This window comes from Osmerus mordax, chromosome 22 (genome assembly GCF_038355195.1).
Source record: "Osmerus mordax isolate fOsmMor3 chromosome 22, fOsmMor3.pri, whole genome shotgun sequence".
In the NCBI taxonomy this organism is placed as follows: Eukaryota; Metazoa; Chordata; class Actinopteri; order Osmeriformes; family Osmeridae; genus Osmerus; species Osmerus mordax.
The window spans coordinates 9,832,702-9,850,227 of record NC_090071.1 but is presented as its reverse complement, the minus strand read 5'-3'; the positions used below and the strand labels follow the sequence as shown (position 1 = coordinate 9,850,227).

Genomic DNA, 17,526 nt, shown 5'->3' with positions numbered 1-17,526 from the left:
CATGTGTGACAGGGCATCCCCTGGCCTTTCACAACCCTACGCTGTGTGTGTGTGTGTCTGTGTGTGGACTCAGTCCGCACCGTGCGCATGAGTGCGTGTCTATGTTTAAGAGAGTGTGCGTCTCTTTGTACAAGAGCGTCGTGGCGAGATGTGTCGATAGGGTCTGCTTTACCCTGTCTGTCTGTGCGTGTGTGTGTGTGTGTGACCTCGTGCTTTTTTATGCCTGATCCTAAAGCGTTTCGAAACCCATCTCTCCGCACCTCCATCAGCCTCTTCTGAAGCCATTGTTCTGTCGCTTGTTCTCTAGTCAGCGCCTCATGCTCACATACAGAGCCAGAAACATTATTAATCCATTTCACAGTAGTCCCCCGCAGCTAAACGTAGGCGATGCTCCATTTATTAAACACACGTCTAGTTTAGGGGGGGGGGGGGGGGGTACGAGGGAAGCTTTGATAGTCTTGTTCTGCACTAAGAGGTTAGGCGGTCGCTTTGTCTGTAGGTCTGTGGGTCAGGGAAACGTCAACACCCAGAGGGCTAGCACAGTCTTGTGATTGGATATTTTGGCTAGCACTTTTGACCTAAGACCTCTATCGGGACCCCGAGGACGCCGATATAAAACCTGATACCAGGTCCTGCAGCCGGGAAGCGTCGCTGTAGATACACAGCATCCAACCTGACAGTGCTAGGGAACTGCTGCCAGCCCTGCTGACAAACACACCCGCTTTGAAGTCACGTTGAAGACTGTTACGAGGTAAATAGGTCACGCTTCAAAAACGTTTTGGAAACCGTCCGTTGCCCCGGTGAACGCCTCCCTGTTCTTGGGGCCCAGGTGACACGAGAGACTTCTGAGCACGTGCAGTAAGGCTGCACGCGCCCCCTATAATTCTCTCCAGCTGGATCCATGGCTTGTTAAATCTTTCATTGAAACCCATTTGAACTAAATCAAAACCAATGAATTTTGAAACAAGGTCAGGATAACAATCCCTTCCCAGTGACTGCAAGAACCTCAAACTAAAAGTCAGAAACCCCACAAGAAAACGGCTCCTTTCTTAAATTAATATGCCAAAAGCTTCATTTTTTGATCCTCAGCGCATGTATGAAGGGAAATGAATAATAATTTCTTCAAGGAGGCTCTAAGTACATGGAAGTCTACTTAGCATCCAGGGATCTGCCTCCAAGGTAATCGAGTGCTGAGGACGCTCTGCTGGGAATGCTGCTTTTCCTCTGGAATCTCCTGCTCTGAACTTAATTAGAGCTACCGGGTCTTAACCCCTTCCTCCCATGATCCTGGCGCTCGTGTTCCAGTGACACGTTTCCTTCACACTGAGCACGAGTTCTAAGTAGCCCCATGGCTTCATAATCCCAAACCGACAATGCTACATGACACAGTGTGAACAGTATGAACATATTGTATGTGTGTGAATATATAAACGCGTGTGACCTACATTTTAGGACGGCAAAATAGGAGCTGGGACTCAAACCCTATAAGCGAAATGTGTAGGAATACCGAACGAGTGGAGCTAGGGAAAGACATGGGGGGCGGGGGGGAGGGGGGGTTCTCTGCGACGCTGTGCCCGCGAACACTCACCCATGGTGGGGAGAGTGCTGTCCGGGCTGCTGCCCTGTGCTGGGGTTCTGGAGCTGATGTGGAGAGACCAGTGCAGAGGGGCGCTGGGGTCATGGGTCCATCCACACAGACCCTTGTCAAAGTCACAGAGCCCTCCCATCGAAGGCGAGGAGCTGGCTACTTGACAGCAAAGTGCCAGTTGACAGATGGGTGGTGGGGAAAAAAAAGAAATTGCCAGTGAGAAAAAAGCCCTGATTTCAAGTCATTGGAAAAATACATTCTCACAACAACAAAAAAGACAGACGTGACATTTTAATTGGTTAACAAACGGTATGTGGATTATTTCAGGGGATTCAACAAAGGAGTTCATGGGAGAATTAATGAATGGACATTATTCATAGACCGGCCGTCTCACCTGTGGCCGAACTCGGGCCCGTGCTGGCGTTCATGTGGACAGACACCGTGGGCGTGGCCGTGTCAGCCAGAGTGCTGGTTTCTATGGGGATCACACAAAATAAACATACATCATTTCCGGCGCCTGTCACATCTACCACTTTTCAAAACAAAAAGAAATTGACAGAAAGTTGCTTGAATCTCCAATATAATTAGATAGACATTTAGACGGGGTAATAATCCCTTTGCTTCCAGACGGTTTTCGGAAAATGAGCGAGAGAGTGAAAGTATGAGGTCATCATCTAACAGTCCATCCCTCCCTCCCTCCTTCCCTCCATCCCTCCCACAAGGTTTAGAGACAGGCTGAGACAGGCAGAGATAGCCCCTGAGGCCCAGTGATGTTGTGTCTGTAAGCACAGGCATCTGTCTCCAAGGCCTGGTCAGGCCGCACACACACACACACACACACACACACACACACACAGACAGACGCACGCACACACAGTCTCAATGGCTGATGGATGGGCCTCACTATCTCTCCTCGACCTTGGCTTGATCACACACCCTCATGGGAAAAGCCTCTGTCAGGGAGCACAGCGTGCACGAGAGTGTGTGAGCGGTCACAGTTTCCTTCTAGGAGACAGAGGGGGGGGTCTCTCGAAACCCAGAACTCCCACAACAAGGAAATGACAGGGAAGACATACAAGGGGTGTGCGAGGACTTGCGTCCATGTCTGTTTGTCTGCGTGAGTGGGAGGTATACTGCTCATGTCTTTTTCGGTAAATACAAACATTTAAACACACACGCACGCACGCACGCGTCCTCACGCAGAAACTCACACACACACACACACACACACACATACACACACACACACACATCTGTAAAACACCTCCCAGTTCCACCACATGCTCTGCAGTCTTCTTCAGGAATGTTAGCCGGGATAACGACCTCTGCTATTATGAGCAGATGGAAAGGGGTAGCCCCACTTTCTGATGCAACGAGAGAGAGTTAGACAGAGAGAAAACACAGAGAGAGAGTTAGAGATAAAAAGAAACAGAGAGACAGAGAGAAAGGGGGGGTGAGGGTCGTGACTGTCTGCTTCTTAGCTATGATTTAACCAAGCTCCTAATCACATTATCCTACATGTCTGGCCCTGTGTGTCAGTCTTTAACCTCCCTCACACACAAGCACCACAAGCAGGGTACATGGTAAACCATACTACCCGTGTAGCAGGGATTTCAGTTTTCAAGGATTTAAGAAGGTCAGGGTGGTTGGCCGGCACTACAACTATTTCCAGGTGGGGCCGACGGACTTTGTTGACAGGGCTCGGGGTTGAGAGGCACAGGCAGGCCATGGATCATCGAGAGAAAGCAATGATTAGAGGAGGAGAAAAACACAAACGATACAAACAAACATCTGGAACGGCCCATTCCCGCATCTGGATCCGTCAAGCGCGGAGCACATCGCCGGGGGGGGGGGGGGCGACGGAAAGGGTGCCGGCGTTCGGTGTGATGGTTTTTTTTTCCCTTTCATTCCGTGGCGCGGCGAACGCACCAGGAGCCCCTCGCCTTTTTAAGGCATCAAGGACAACAAACATGAAGGGGAGGCTGATTGAATCCGTTTTACGGAATATGCAACAAAGGGACTTCCTGTGGAAACGGCGCGGCGGGGGTCGCAGCAGGATGGACGGCTCACATGAAGGGGATGTGCCCGGCAGGGGGACGGTCCTGACATTAACCCCACGTTAATGTCACGGCCTTTACCTCAGCTATTAACCACCTAATAAGATTCTAATCACCGCCCAGAGACAGAGAGGGCCACCGGGCACCGAGGAGACCCCACTCTTCTCTAACCTTTCTATCAGATGAGAGCCTTTTACAGCCTCCCTCCCTCCCTCCCTCCCTCCCTCCCTCCCTCCCTCCCTCCCTCCCTCCCTCCCTCCCTCCCTCCCTCCCTCCCTCCCTCCCTCCCTCCCTCCCTCCCTCCCTCCCTCCCTCCCTCCCTCCCTCCCTCCCTCCCTCCCTCCCTCTCTCTCTCTCTCTCTTCTCTATGTCTCTGTCTCTCTCCCGTCATCCTTCTGGTCTTCTTCCTCTTATTTGTATATCTACTGTTCTCAACTCAGGAAAAGCCTTTCTCTTCGTCTCTACCGACACACGCGCACACACACACCTTACACACTCATATGAGTCTATTAAGATTCTTCCAAGCCCTTGAGTCTGTGCTTTCAAAGGTCAGGCCTTGTCACAGTGTAAACGTGCTGACCTTTTGTGGCGTGTGACAGAGGTGTCGGGGGTAGGGGAGAAGGGCTGGGAGACTGTGACCTGCTTGCCTAGCCCCAGGGTCTCCACTTGACATGTGCGAGCAAGCTGCTACTGAGCTGCAAGACAATGCCTCCTGTAAGTAAGGATTGATTGTTGCAAATGAAGGCCTCCTTGCGCAGGAAAGGAACCCATGCTGCACCAGGGGCCCCCTGTTGCAGAAGTGGGCCCCCTGGTGCAGCAGGAGGCCCCCTATTGCAGAGGTGGGGCCCCTGGTACAGAAGTGGGCCCCCTGGTGCAGATGTGGGCCCCCAGGTGCAGATGTGGGCCCCCTGGTGTAGCAGGAGGCCCCCTGTTGCAGAGGTGGGCCCCCTGGTGCAGCAGGAGGCCCCCTGGTGCAGCAGTGGTCTTTCCTGTGCAGGGCAGCACCTGCTGATGTGATGGGCCACCTGGTGCATGGGCTCATCCTAAAGGGTCTGGGGTACCAGTCTGATGTTACAGAGTTAAGGGGGATTGCTGGGGGATTTCAAAGGAATGAATGTACACACACATTCACACACACATGCAAACACACATCGGGGTACACACACACACACACACACACACACACACACACACACACACACACACACACACACACACACACACACACACACACACACACACACACACACACAACCCTTTCTGGAAAACAGCCATAGATCTTTCCAAAGGAACTTAGTCAGCAATATATGAGCAGAGGAAAAAAACACACAAAAAAACTTCAATTATGTAGAAAGCCTTTCTGTAAATCTCTTCTTGGCAGCGTGCACACAATCCTCAGGATGCATGCTGGGAAAACTGGCTGCTTTCTCAGTGATTCAGAAGACATCAGTAAGGTAGTGGTTCTGCTAGGAGGGAGGTCATCACCCCACACTGGCTCCTATTTCTCTCAGAGGAATACTCAGACCCTGGCAACCGTTTTAAGGATTTTTCTCTATGCTGAAGGTACACCCATGAATAGCTACATTTGAAGTGAAACTGTATCGATCTTGATAGATTAAAGATGATGTATGCATGCAGCTGTGACACCAGAGATATATGTATGTATTAATGTACGTGTGTGTGCGTGTGAGAGAGATGTGATCCAACCAGAACAACAGTGTGGACCGACAAGAGTGCGAAGAGGGGGAGTGAGTGATGAGAAACAGGAGGAAGGGAGGAGGGAAAGAACAAAAACATTGACAGACCCACGCACTGGGCCTCGGGGTGGGAACAGGGAGAGGAGAGGAGAGCGAGCCGAGAAAAGGAGAATGGAAACAGAACCATGTGTTTGAAGAAAGATTGAGGCGGGGGGAGAAAAAGGATGAGAGGAGTGAAAAAAACTGGGGGTGGGGAGAAGTAATGGGATGGAGGGAACAGGAAATGAGACGTTTATATGCAAGGAGAGGTAGTCGGTAAACACCTCTGACCCTACACAGGATTGCAGTAGAAGCTATCCCAACGGATGAGCCCCTGTTTCTAGATACAATAGTCTTCTCCACTTCAGGTGTGAAGGGGATTTAACATCGAATTTGGAAGGATCAGTCCATGTCCTCTAGGTTTGGGGGGGGGGGGGGGGGGGGGGGGTTGGTGTTAGAGAGCAGTGGTTATGGCAGCAGGGAGACATGTCCAAGTAGTTTCACAGTGTCAGTTGTTCTCGTGGGATAAGGAAGTGTGTGTGTGCGTGTTTACCAGGCTGGAGACGGATGATGGCCAAGCGTGAATGTGTTTATGTGTGTGACGGTCATGTGAGCATGTGTGTGGGTATCTAGGGTATTTGTGGGGTAGCAGATGTCTGATGTTTATATGTGTGGGTGTGTGGGTGTGGCACTGTTCAGCGGTGTGTGAGGGTGATGTAGTCTTCTTAATATTTCATCCCTCTGCTGTTTCTCCTCACCAGTGCAGAGCAGGGGGAGAACAAGGCCATTAACACACAGCAAGAGTGTGTGCGTGTGTGTGTGTGTGAACTCGTGTCTCAGACAGCCTGTGTGTGTAAGTTCCAGTAGGAACCTAATGTGTGTTTCGAACCTCGTTGTCAACACTTTCCTTCAGGTATCCCACTGAGGGATAAGGTACTGGGTGTGCATTCAAGTGTGTGTGTGTGATTGTGTGTGTTTGTTTGTGCATGTGTGTGTTTCTGTGGGGGTGTTAGGCCCACTGCTCTGTGCTGTAGTTCAGGCGTCCTGTATAGTGCAGTGGGAGCAGTCAGTAGTGAGAGTCAAGATTCCAGATGTGTCTGCAGCTATTGCTCACATCTGGAGAACAGACCACACCAGGACACACACATACACACACACACACACACACACACACACACACAGAATACAGTACCTCAGGGATGGATTCCTAAAACCCAACCACACTCCACTCTTCTTCCAAACCCCCACCACCTCCCTCTCCAAATTTCCGAGCCTTTTTCCCAATCTTGGTCAACACACCCTCAAACGGCTAGTGCGGCGTGTGTTACACACACAAACACACACACACACACACACACACACGCTGATTGGTACCTGGCAGGTCACAGCCGAGGACTTCCACCCTCATCCCGATGCCAGCAGGAGACCACCTCTCGGGGTAGAACCTGACCAGCTGGGCCACGGTCTCCTCAAAGCGCCGCAGCTCCGGAGTGTCATAGTGGGTGTTCCCCTCAAACACCTGACGCACACACAACACACAGCACGCCCCGTTAACATCACCATCCTGGCCTGGATACAGTTTTTGAAGCTCTGCTTCAACACACAAGTGAACACACACACCAACCTTAGGCAGACTGGTCTTGCTGTCCATGATGAAGCCCCAATCCTTCCCATCCAGGCTGTGAGCCACGCGGTACTTCCGAACGAAGGCCCGGTTGTCGGTGCTGCCCGCCCCCGTCTCTCCACCCCGCGCCCCCTGGGTGATCACGCCCCGCACCGTCCTGGGGACCCCCAGGTCCACCTGGAGCCACTCCTCCCCGGCCAGGGGCTGCTCGGGGGCGGGGAACCAGCCGGAGCGGCTTGCCACCAGACGGGCTGCCCCGGGAGACCACATCATGTCCCGGACAGACGAGGCCGAGATCTGGGTGTCTGGGAGCAGGCCGGAGAGGAGGCCCTGCATCTCTGAACATGGAGCATCTATGGTGGCGAGGAGAGAGAGAGAGACAGAGAGAGAGACAGTGAGAGAGAGAGAGGGGGATGAATGGCGGTGGTAGGCAAGGTTGAATGAAAGCGAGGGAGGGAGAGGCGTAGAGAAAGGAGGACCAGAGAGAAAGGCGGTGACGGGTAGACAAAGAGGTAGAGAAGGAGGACAGTGGGATGGGAGGGGGCGGAGAGAGAGAGAACATTAGGAGGACTGACGGTGGTCGGAAGAGTACACAGATCAAAGTTTCATGCAGTTATGTCATAGCACAAGCAGAGCTTGCTGTATTACGCATGTACGGCACAGGAAGTGAACGCGTGTGTATGTATCTCTGAGGTCACTGCATTGGAGGTGTGTGTACTACGAGTACCTGAGAAAAACGCAACTGTGCTGGTGGTCTACGAGAGCAAAGTGAATCACAGCTCTTGATGTGAAAGTGAATAGAGCACCATGAATATTAGATGGTGTCTAATATCGTGTCCAGCAATATCAGACAGATTGTCTGGCTCGGGAGGAATCGCAAAGTGTGTAAGGATGTGAGAGAGTAAAAGAGAGAGTTCGAGAGACATGGGTGAGAGCGATGGAGGGAAGGCGCGTTTGGTCGTGAGTAGAGTTCAGGGTCTTCTATGTCGGTGTGTGTCTTTCTGGGCGTGTGGTTGTAAAATATGATTTTGTGAGTGGGACTGTTTGACACAGGCAACAACAACACAGGCATGAATACACAAGCGCACGTAAGCGAGTTAAATCGCACAAAAACGAAAAAAAACAACCACAACGAATAAATGCCGCCCACCGGCGTCATCAAAGAGCTGGCTTTTCGATGGCGTAGCTGGTAAACACACAATGTTTACAGACGTGTCTCACTCTCCGAGGGCTCCTGAGTTGAAACCCCAGAGTGCAGCGAAATGATGAGGGAGCAATTATGATGGGCGGAGCGATTCCCCCCTCCCCCCCGTGACGGGCATGCGCCCTCGCACACACACACACACCTGTGATCTGGCAGCCGTAGAGCTCGAAGCGCAGGGCGATGCCGTTCCTCCAGGTCTGGGGCCGGACACGGACGAAGCGGGCGAGGACAGGCTGGGGCACGCGGTTCAGAACCACCTCCGATGGGTCTGTGTTAGCATGGAACACCTGAGGAACAAACACACACACACACAATAGGGGATGTTTAGATTGACACACACACACACACAAACACACACACTGAGCCCACAGTGGAGTCTTGCTCTGCTGCACACAAACACAGGCGGGGCCAAAGCAGAGACAAAGCAAACAGATATCCAATGACACGAGTGCAGCTGTCTATGTGTTCCCGGTGCTCAAGGCGGGGGGGGGGACGGTGGACAGAAGGATGGATGGAGCGATGGAGGGATGGGAAGATGGGTGCTTTATCTATCCGTCTATTTCTACATCTTCACCCTGAGGTGAAACAACATGACAGGGACAGACACGATTGCATCTCACAGGAAGTCCCCCCCCTCCCCCCCAGGTGGGCAGGATGTGAGGGGAGCACACTTCCTGTGGTGCCCGTCCTAGAGCAGCTATGTCCGCCCCCTCCCAATCCCGCCCCCCCGTCTCCTTCAGGGGGAGGGTTGGGAGGTCAAAGGGCAGATGGGATTGGAGGAGATGGCTCTCTTCCTCTTCAGGAAGGAGAGACGTCCCAGCATGCTCCTGGTCAGAGAGGAACCTCCTTTACTCTCCCTGGTGTCCAGAGCCCTTCCTGAAACCACACCTTCGACATACTCCGAAAACAAGCTCTCTATCTCCGGTGTCTGACCCACCTTCCCTTTCCCTCCCTCTGTTTGCTCTCTGTCTGCCGTCATCCCTCCCTCTGATCATCTGTCCTTCATTCCTCGCATCCGCCCCGCCCCCCCAAGTCCCACCAACTTCCTGTTTCGTGTGGGTCATTGACAGTTTGAAAGCACACAGATGCAGGAAACCGCAGGGTTCTCCATAGGGATGTGATAAAGCACACACACACACACACCACACACACACACTGTGAACTGTTAACTGTCGGTCCATCAGTCTATAGGGACTTCCTAGACACAGTATTGGATATGGGACCAAAGCCACTATCAGCAGCCACCATATCACACACAGACAGACCAGTACTGTGGCCCTCAGAGACAGCAGACTCAGAAAAACAGACTGGCTTAGTCAAGTAAAGAACATAAAAAAAATACAGTAAAAAAATGGTTTCACAAAGAGTTTCACATCTACGTTTATAGTTTCAGACAGACTTGAAACGAAGGCCTGAAGCTGGGTTTGAACCGTGACAGGGTCAGCTCCACTGGGAGGAGCTGGAACCGGGAGTCTGTCCGCTGCTGGGTTTAGTGCTGAGCAAAGAGCTGTGGTTTGGCCTTCATACGAGAAGAGGAAACACACAAACACACGCACGCACGCATGCCAACAAATGCACACACAGACACACACAAAGCTCGCACACACCCATTTGCACGCTTTCATACATTCAAACACGCAAACGAATGCATGCATGCACGCACACACAGGCTCACACACGCACGCACTGGGCTGGAGGACAAACAGCACCACTTCTTAGGTGTCCACCTGTGTGTGGGGGAGCAGCCTTGGGTGCCACTGACCCGTCTCAACCAATCAGAACATTCCTTCTGGGAGACAGAGCATGACAGAACACCAGGGGGACACAGACTGTGACCTCACAGGGAGAAAGAGAGGGAGAGAGGGAAAAGAGGCTGGAATTGAAAATTGGGCTGGAAAGCCACAAAAAATATGGGAAAACGTGGAGTGAGGTAAGAGGAACCCGAGAAAAAGATTCATCCCCAGTTCCCTCCATTTCCTCTTCCTCTACCCAGGGGGCCTGCGGGGGGTCTCATCCTGACCTCTGACCCCACCCCTCACGCCTGTCAGCAGGGTCAGAGGGCAGCGGACGGAGCACGCAGCTGGGACCCAACAACTGATCACCTTGGCCCCCCCACCCGCGGTCACGGTGACAGTGCGACAATCGAGTTACATTTACATTTAGTCATTTTAGCAGACGCTCTTATCCAGAGCGACTCACAGTAAGTACAGGGACATTCCCCCGAGGCAAGTAGGGTGAAGTGCCTTGCCCAAGGACACAACGTCATTATGCACGGCCGGGAATCGAACGGGCGACCTTCTGATTACTAGCCCAATTCTCTAACCGCTCAGCCACCTGACTCCCTGGATCCTGAATTTCAAACATGTGGAGCTGCTACTCCCATCTGTCCTGGTGATCACTGCAGACAGGTGGGTGGGGCTGTCGGCAGGGCGGAGGAGGTGGTGGTGTGTGTGTGTGTGTGTCTGGTGCCTGGCAGCTCTAGGTGTGTGTGATGGTGTACGAGTGCTTGTTTATGGTGTGGAGTCTGCCGCTGCATCGGAGAGGGCGGGGGCATTAGTCTGTCGCCCGGGCGACCCCTGTAATCTGCCTAGCGACGAGGGGGTGGGAAAGGAAGCTCCGCCCCTTCTGCCGAGCACAGGGATGGACGGGCTTAATTATTCATGATGTCATGTTGTGTCTCCTCGTGTGGCGGGTCATGAAATTATAACGAACCCCACCCTGAGTGCCCCCCCCCCTCCCCTCCCCTCCCTCCCCCAGGGTGACAGTCCGACTCTATGATGGACACAAACAGGACACCATGGGTATTTAACTATTGATCACCCCAGAGTAGAACGGGGTCACCGTGAAGGAGAAGCAGAGGGTAGGCACACACACACAGGTCTACATATTGACAGATCACAAACTCGCACACATGCTCTGCGTTACCTTCGTGCTGCTGCATATACTAGGTAATTCGTTTTCCATCTCACTGTTTCTCGCTTTCCGTGTTTGCCTCTTGCTCACAATTTCTCTCTCTCCCACTACCTCTGTCTGTCTTTTTCTCCTGTCTCTCTCTCTCTCTCTCCCGCTTTCTCTCTTCCTCTCTCTCTCCCGCTTTCTCTCTCTCTCTCCCACTTTCTCTCTCTCTCTCCCACTTTTTTTCTCTCTCTCTCTCTCTCTCTCTCTCTCTCTCTCTCTCTCTCTCTCTCTCTCTCTCTCTCTCTCTCTCTCTCTCCCTCTCTCCCTGTCTCTCTCTCTCTCTCCCTCTCTCTCTCTCCCTGTCTCTCTCTCTTTGCTTTCGGCACTCCGCTGTTTCCACAGCCGTGTTTTCCTTGAAGCTGATGGCACCACTGGGAGATGTGGCCAGCTCTGCACAAGACATTATTCTCTCTGTCTCCCTTCCTCTTCATCCCCCTCCACCCTCTCTCCCTCCCTCTGTCTCCCTCTCCCTCCCTCTGTCTCCCTCTCTCTTTCTCTGTCTCCCTCTCTCTTTCTCTGTCTCCCTGTATGAAGATGTTGACAGTAAGAACTGGTTCCAGCTGGCTGCTCTCTACTGGTGGCTCTAAGAGAGGCCAGCGGGGCTGGAGTGTGTGTGTTTGTGTGTGCGTGTTTGTGTGTGTGTGTGTGTGTCCGTCCAATAAACACTGAGGTACACTCCTTCATAATGGTCTTACACCCCCCTGCGCACTTGTTTTTGTCAGTGTCTCCCTCTGTGCCCCAATTTCAAATGGAAGAGTGCTTGTGTGTGAGCGTTCATGTGTGAGAGACACGGAGGGGGTGTGTGTGTGCGTGCGTGCGCGCGTCAGACACGGTGGGTGATTGAGAGGCAGACTAAACTGCTGCGTGGGCAGTTTTTTTCCTGCTAGGTTACAATGTGACAGATTTAGCACACCAGCACAATGCTTTCCAGTAACACAATGCATGTTTATCATTTAAAGCAATATTAGTTTGAGAGGGCGTGGGTGTGTGTAAGGAATGTTAGCATTTGTGCGCGCGTGAACGTGTACAGTATGACTGCATGCGTGTATGTATGAGTGTGTGTGTGTGTGTACGTGAGTGTTGCTGAAACAGCTCCTTTGACTGAGGGTCACGTGTGCTTTGCGTGATGTGAACTTAACGAGTCACGCATGTCTGATCGCTGGAGTGGACCGGCCCCCTCCACTTTGCTCCAGTGGTGCTCTGCTCTTAATCACACACAAGGCATTCTCTCGCTCTCTCTCTCTCTGGGCGTGAACCTTCACGCAGACGAGGTCAACGTGCCGACGGTTCCTTGTCCTTCTGTCGCTAGCCACGGAACCGTGCTCCGCCCCCCTGCTGCCGGACCACACACACACACACATATGCGTACATGCACAAACACGCACACACAAACACAGACACACGTACACAGACACACGCACACACCCCCGCACACATTGAGTCATGACAAACACGCACACTCTCTGTCTATCTCGCTCCATCTCTCTCTCTCTCTCTCTCTGTCTCTCTCTCTCTCTCTCTGTCTCTCTCTCTCTCTCTCTCTCTCTCTCTCTGTCTCTCTCTCTCTCTCTCTGTCTGTCTCTCTCTCTCTCTCTCTGTCTGTCTCTCTCTCTCTCCCTCTCTGTCAGCAGGAAGTGACAGGAAGAGGAATGGAGACAGATAAGCATGGACCCTTTACTGACAGTTAATTCATACCTGAAAACACTGACACCTTCACCCCCCCCCCAACCCCCATGCCCCATTGCTTCGGCTTCAAACTAACAATCAGTCTGTCTGTCCAATCAGAGAGGAGGCTCTGCTCTCTCATCACCACACCCCCCTGTGGTGCTTCCTGGTTTAAAGTCTTGGGGGATCTCTGGGGGTTTAGCCCAGCCCAGCTCCCTGTCTGCACGCCACTATTGTTGGATTAGTAGACACGGAACACACACATCAGCTCAGAACCAGTGTGTGTGTGTCTGAGTATACAGGAGTTGTATAGGAGTATGCATGGACATGTCTTCACAGGGGATTAGTAATCAGGACCTCGTCAGGACCTTGACCAACATCAACCACCCCCCCCCCCCCATGTCTCATTTCCTACCGTCCACCCCCCTGTCTGTCACCCCCTCCATCCTCTCATCCACTCATCCTTCCATCCCCGTCAAAACACTCTAGACGGTCAGACCAGAGGTGGAGCAAAGGCGGATGGAGGGATGGTGGAGGGAGGGGGAGGAAGTTGCCGCTCTGGAGTTTCTCATTTAAGTCTAAATCCATTTCCACTAATAATCGCCTCATATAGACTCTCCCCCACCACACACACACAGACCCCCCTCGGCTCAAAGCAATCACTGTAACAGACAGGGGCCCCACGGCCGGATGGGGAGTTAAAAGCAGATTATACTGGGCCTGCCCGACCAGCCATTCACTGTGTCTTCAACCTGTATTACTGGGTCAAAGGTGAACACAGACGTTAGATGAGATTACGTTAAACCTATGTGTTGGCAGCCATATGCTGGGGTTATTCCACTGTCCAGGGGCCCAGCTTATAAACAGGAAAACAACATACAGGCACATGCATCGAGGCATACTCACATACACACAGACACACACACACCCACCCAAAGGGACAGCTTCCCATACAGTACATCCACAGACAGTAGCATGGGCTCGCCCACGCACCAGGTGTGTTTACAACCCAGGTATGTGTGTGTGTGGAATGGATGATGAATAGCAGAGATAGATAAGGGCACACAGAGGACTCCATTGTTCTTGCTTGGCAGGTTCCCTCCTCCCCTGTCCTCTCTTGCGCCCTCTTCCTCCTCCCCTGCTGCCCTCCTCCCAGACTGGGGTCATGACTCTCATCCATAAAGATCCCCGAGGATCTTTATGGATGAGTATCCCAAGAGTGGACCGGGGGGATGAATGTATTTATTTTCTCCCCATATACTCCCATTATCTCCTTGGTCTGACCACCTGGTCGTTCTAGGTGTTTTTTCCCCCTGCTGCACCTCAGGGTTCCATGGCTGGGTTCTCCTACTGTACCTTGTGGTTCTTCCCGTGGCGGTAGGTCATCCAGTCCTCGCCGTTGGTGCTGACCTCCAGCTTGAACGTGGTGACGTAGTACGACTTTGTGGTCTCCTTGGAAACGGCGCCTTGGGTGGCGATGCCCGTCAGGACCTTGAGGAAGTGAAGGTCCACCTGAGAGAGAGAGAGAGAGAGAGAGAGAGAGAGACAGAGAGAGAGAGAGAGAGAGAGAGAGAGAGAGAGAGAGAGAGAGAGAGAGAGAGAGAGAGAGAGAGAGAGAGAGAGAGAGAGAGAGAGAGAGAGAGAGGGATGAAGCTTATCCAGGTACCAGAGACAGGGACAGTATCTATTTGTCACACAGACAGGAGGAGTTGTCCCTGACTGCTGCTGAGGAGAGCCTTAAAATTGAGTGTGTGTGTGTGTGTGTGTGTGCGTGCGTGCGTGTGTTTGTGTCATGGGGGGTGGGATGCTGCAGGCAGAGATCAATGGCACAGCATTCCATAGCATTCCTGAACAGCACCCTCATCAATCAAAAGGGTCAGCATGCACTCTGCACATCATTAGTGCATGCTGCATGGTTGTGTGTGTTTGTGTGTATGTGTTTGTGTGTGTGATTGTGTTTGCATGTGTGCACAACAATAAAAAAATAAAATGTAGATACGAGCATGCATTTACTTTGTGTGTGTGTGTGTGTGTGTAGGCCCGGTACCTGGATGAACTCCTTGTTGCTGTCTTCGCTGGGGGTCCAGGCGTTGTCCATGTTGTTGAGGCGAGCCTGGCGAGGAGACCAGCGGCCGTCGTAGAAGGAGGAGGAGGCCGAGATCTGCTCGTCCGAGATCTTCCCAGACTCCAGACCGAACGCTGTGCTGCAGTGGAACGCTGGGGAGACCAGGGAGGAGAGAGAGAGCACCGTCAGGAAAGAGAGAGAGATGGAGTGAGAGAGATGGAGGACAGAGAGAGAGACACAGAGAGAGAGAGAGAGAGAGAGAGAGAGAGATGGAGAAAGCAAAAAATACATATTCATAGAGAAAATAGTGAAAGAGAGATAAAGAGAGATAATGCTACTCACTGTCGGTGACTTCCTTGTGTGTCATGTTGTAGCGAGCAGAGAAGCCATCCTTGGCCACAGCCATGTCAGTGCGGAACGACAAGGCCAGGAGACCGGACGATGATTGGATCTCAGGAGGGATCTTGGTGCCACAGTACCGACCAATCAGGGGGCCCACTGGGGACAAACAAACAACCACATATAGGTTTAGCTTAAACGATGAGATGATATTCTATGTTGGAATAGGAGTAAAAAATAAATAAATAAACTGTCTCTCCCTTCGTTATCTCATATTTGCACTGTAAATCTCTAACTCAGCCTGAGATTAAAGGGTGTGTCTGAGACCTCACCCCTGGCTTTGAGAACTGTCCTGAGACCAGCCTCACAAACACACACACACACACACACACACACACACACACGCACAGACTGTCACAGCTTCCATCTCAATCCCACCAAGTCAACAGGATTAGACCCAAGACACTTCTCCTGGACAGCTGCATGGTCAGCTTGATCTGCTCCTGCCTTTCTCCCCTCCCCTCCCTCCTCCACCGTCAGTCTCTCTGCTAGGAACTAGAACCCACCCAAGGCTCCATTTCACCTCCCTTTAAGGACACAACTAGTATCAATTTCGAGTTCAATGTTTCTCACACAAAAATCCATTCTTTAATAGTTTTTTTGTTTACTGACTGAGCTGGAGTATTAACAAACTCGGAGCTGGCTCTGCATTCCAATAATGCTTTCTTTCCTTCCCTCCTCCTGTCCACAGTGCTGTCGGCTGATAGGAACCACAACTTTGATCTGGCACTCTCCAGTGGGCTCCCTTCCCTTCCTGATCCATCGCGATAGGCTGCCTTTAGACAACCCCGCCCCCCTAGGACTGCGATACCCATCATGCCCCTCACTCTCACTCTCCGCGGAGAGGAAGGAAGTGTTGTGATAAGGAGGGGGAAAGTGAAGGAGTGAGGGGGAGGGGGTGATGGAGGGTGTTGTTGTTGTGGGGAGGAAGCTGGTCATGGGAAAGACCTGGTGCTTGCAGGGTGAACCTAGGAGCATGACAGACCCAGTGTTGAGGGAAATCTAGTCCTTTCATCAAATATTTTAAGTCCTTACACATCAGTATGTACATACATGACTACTATCCTGGCTGTGTCGCCTGTCCTATCTGTACATTTAAGTGACCTCTTTCGCCAGAAAAACATTTGATTTGAACGTGTGCATTTGTGCGTGAGCAGGTGTGTGTGTGTGTGAGAGAGAGAGCGTGTGTGTGTGACCTCACCTTGGGGAAGACCATCCCACACGTCCAGCCAGTCGTACTTGCAGTCGCCCTCTCCCACTCCCACCAGCAGGGGGTCGTTCTCCAGGTCAAAGGTCAGAAAGGTCAGGGTGATGTCCATGTGGGGCGGGGCCATGATGATGTAGGAACACTCCAGGTTGTGGGGGTACTTGTCCGGGAAGCCCGGAGACTCGATCACCCCGGAAGAACTGGTGAAATTCCGGAAACAGAACTCCGATCCTGGGGAACAAACATGTCGCATCGTGAACGATCCATCACACACAAGCAATCACATGCTCCTGTTGGGGGCACTTTACAAAACCATTTGTCACCGCAGCGCTGCCATGACAGCACACTAATATGGCTGTGCTCAAATTAAGACACACACACACACGCGCGCATGCACACACACACAGTTACACCCCCTCCCCACACACACGCCATCATACACAGCCGCAATTACACACACACACCAACACACAGACACAAACACGCGCTAATTATGATGCGAGAGTGGCTGTTGTTTTGTGGAGAAAGTGACACACTCCCTTCAGCACGTCCCTCTCTTTGTGACATCTCCGTCAGTCACCTTTGGTCCCCGCGCATCAAGAACGTAAACACAACCCTTCTGAGAAACGGAGCGGGAAGACCGAGAAAACAAACGACCGTAAACGATCCGAGCTGCGCCGGGCCGTCCCTGCCGGCTCATCAGCCGTGCAGATTGATGCGCCCGGGGCGGCGCCTCGCGCCCAGACAGATGCCGAGGCCCGCATAAACTTCCCATCATGCACCGCTCCGGCTCACAGGGGAGACCGAGGGGGCCCGAGTCACGACGGCTTCATGGAGGCGCGCGGCGATGAAGAGGGACGTGGCGTTTCGTCAGCCCTCCCATCCCTCTCTCTCTCTCTCTCTCTTCTCTCTCTCCCTGTCTCTCAGTCGGTCTCTCGCTTTTTCCCTCTTTCGGCGCGACGCACGGCCAACACAGGGGCTGGAGGCGCTAACCAGCGCTGCTGAAACAGAGACGTAGACAGG

At 52.4% G+C, this 17,526-nt stretch overlaps 1 protein-coding gene across 1 annotated transcript in view; it reads right to left on the bottom strand.

Moving 5' to 3' along the window:
- nrp2a (neuropilin 2a) overlaps positions 1-17,526 on the bottom strand; it is a 73,370-nt gene that overhangs the window by 11,077 nt on the left and 44,767 nt on the right. Inside the window, exons 3-11 of the mRNA XM_067260996.1 lie at positions 16,498-16,734; positions 15,240-15,395; positions 14,880-15,049; positions 14,189-14,344; positions 8,352-8,496; positions 7,006-7,358; positions 6,756-6,900; positions 1,983-2,063; positions 1,589-1,744 (exon numbers count right to left, since the gene is read on the bottom strand). Of these exons, the coding sequence (XP_067117097.1) occupies positions 1,589-1,744; positions 1,983-2,063; positions 6,756-6,900; positions 7,006-7,358; positions 8,352-8,496; positions 14,189-14,344; positions 14,880-15,049; positions 15,240-15,395; positions 16,498-16,734 (1,599 nt within the window). The remainder of the gene's footprint in view (positions 1-1,588; positions 1,745-1,982; positions 2,064-6,755; positions 6,901-7,005; positions 7,359-8,351; positions 8,497-14,188; positions 14,345-14,879; positions 15,050-15,239; positions 15,396-16,497; positions 16,735-17,526) is intronic.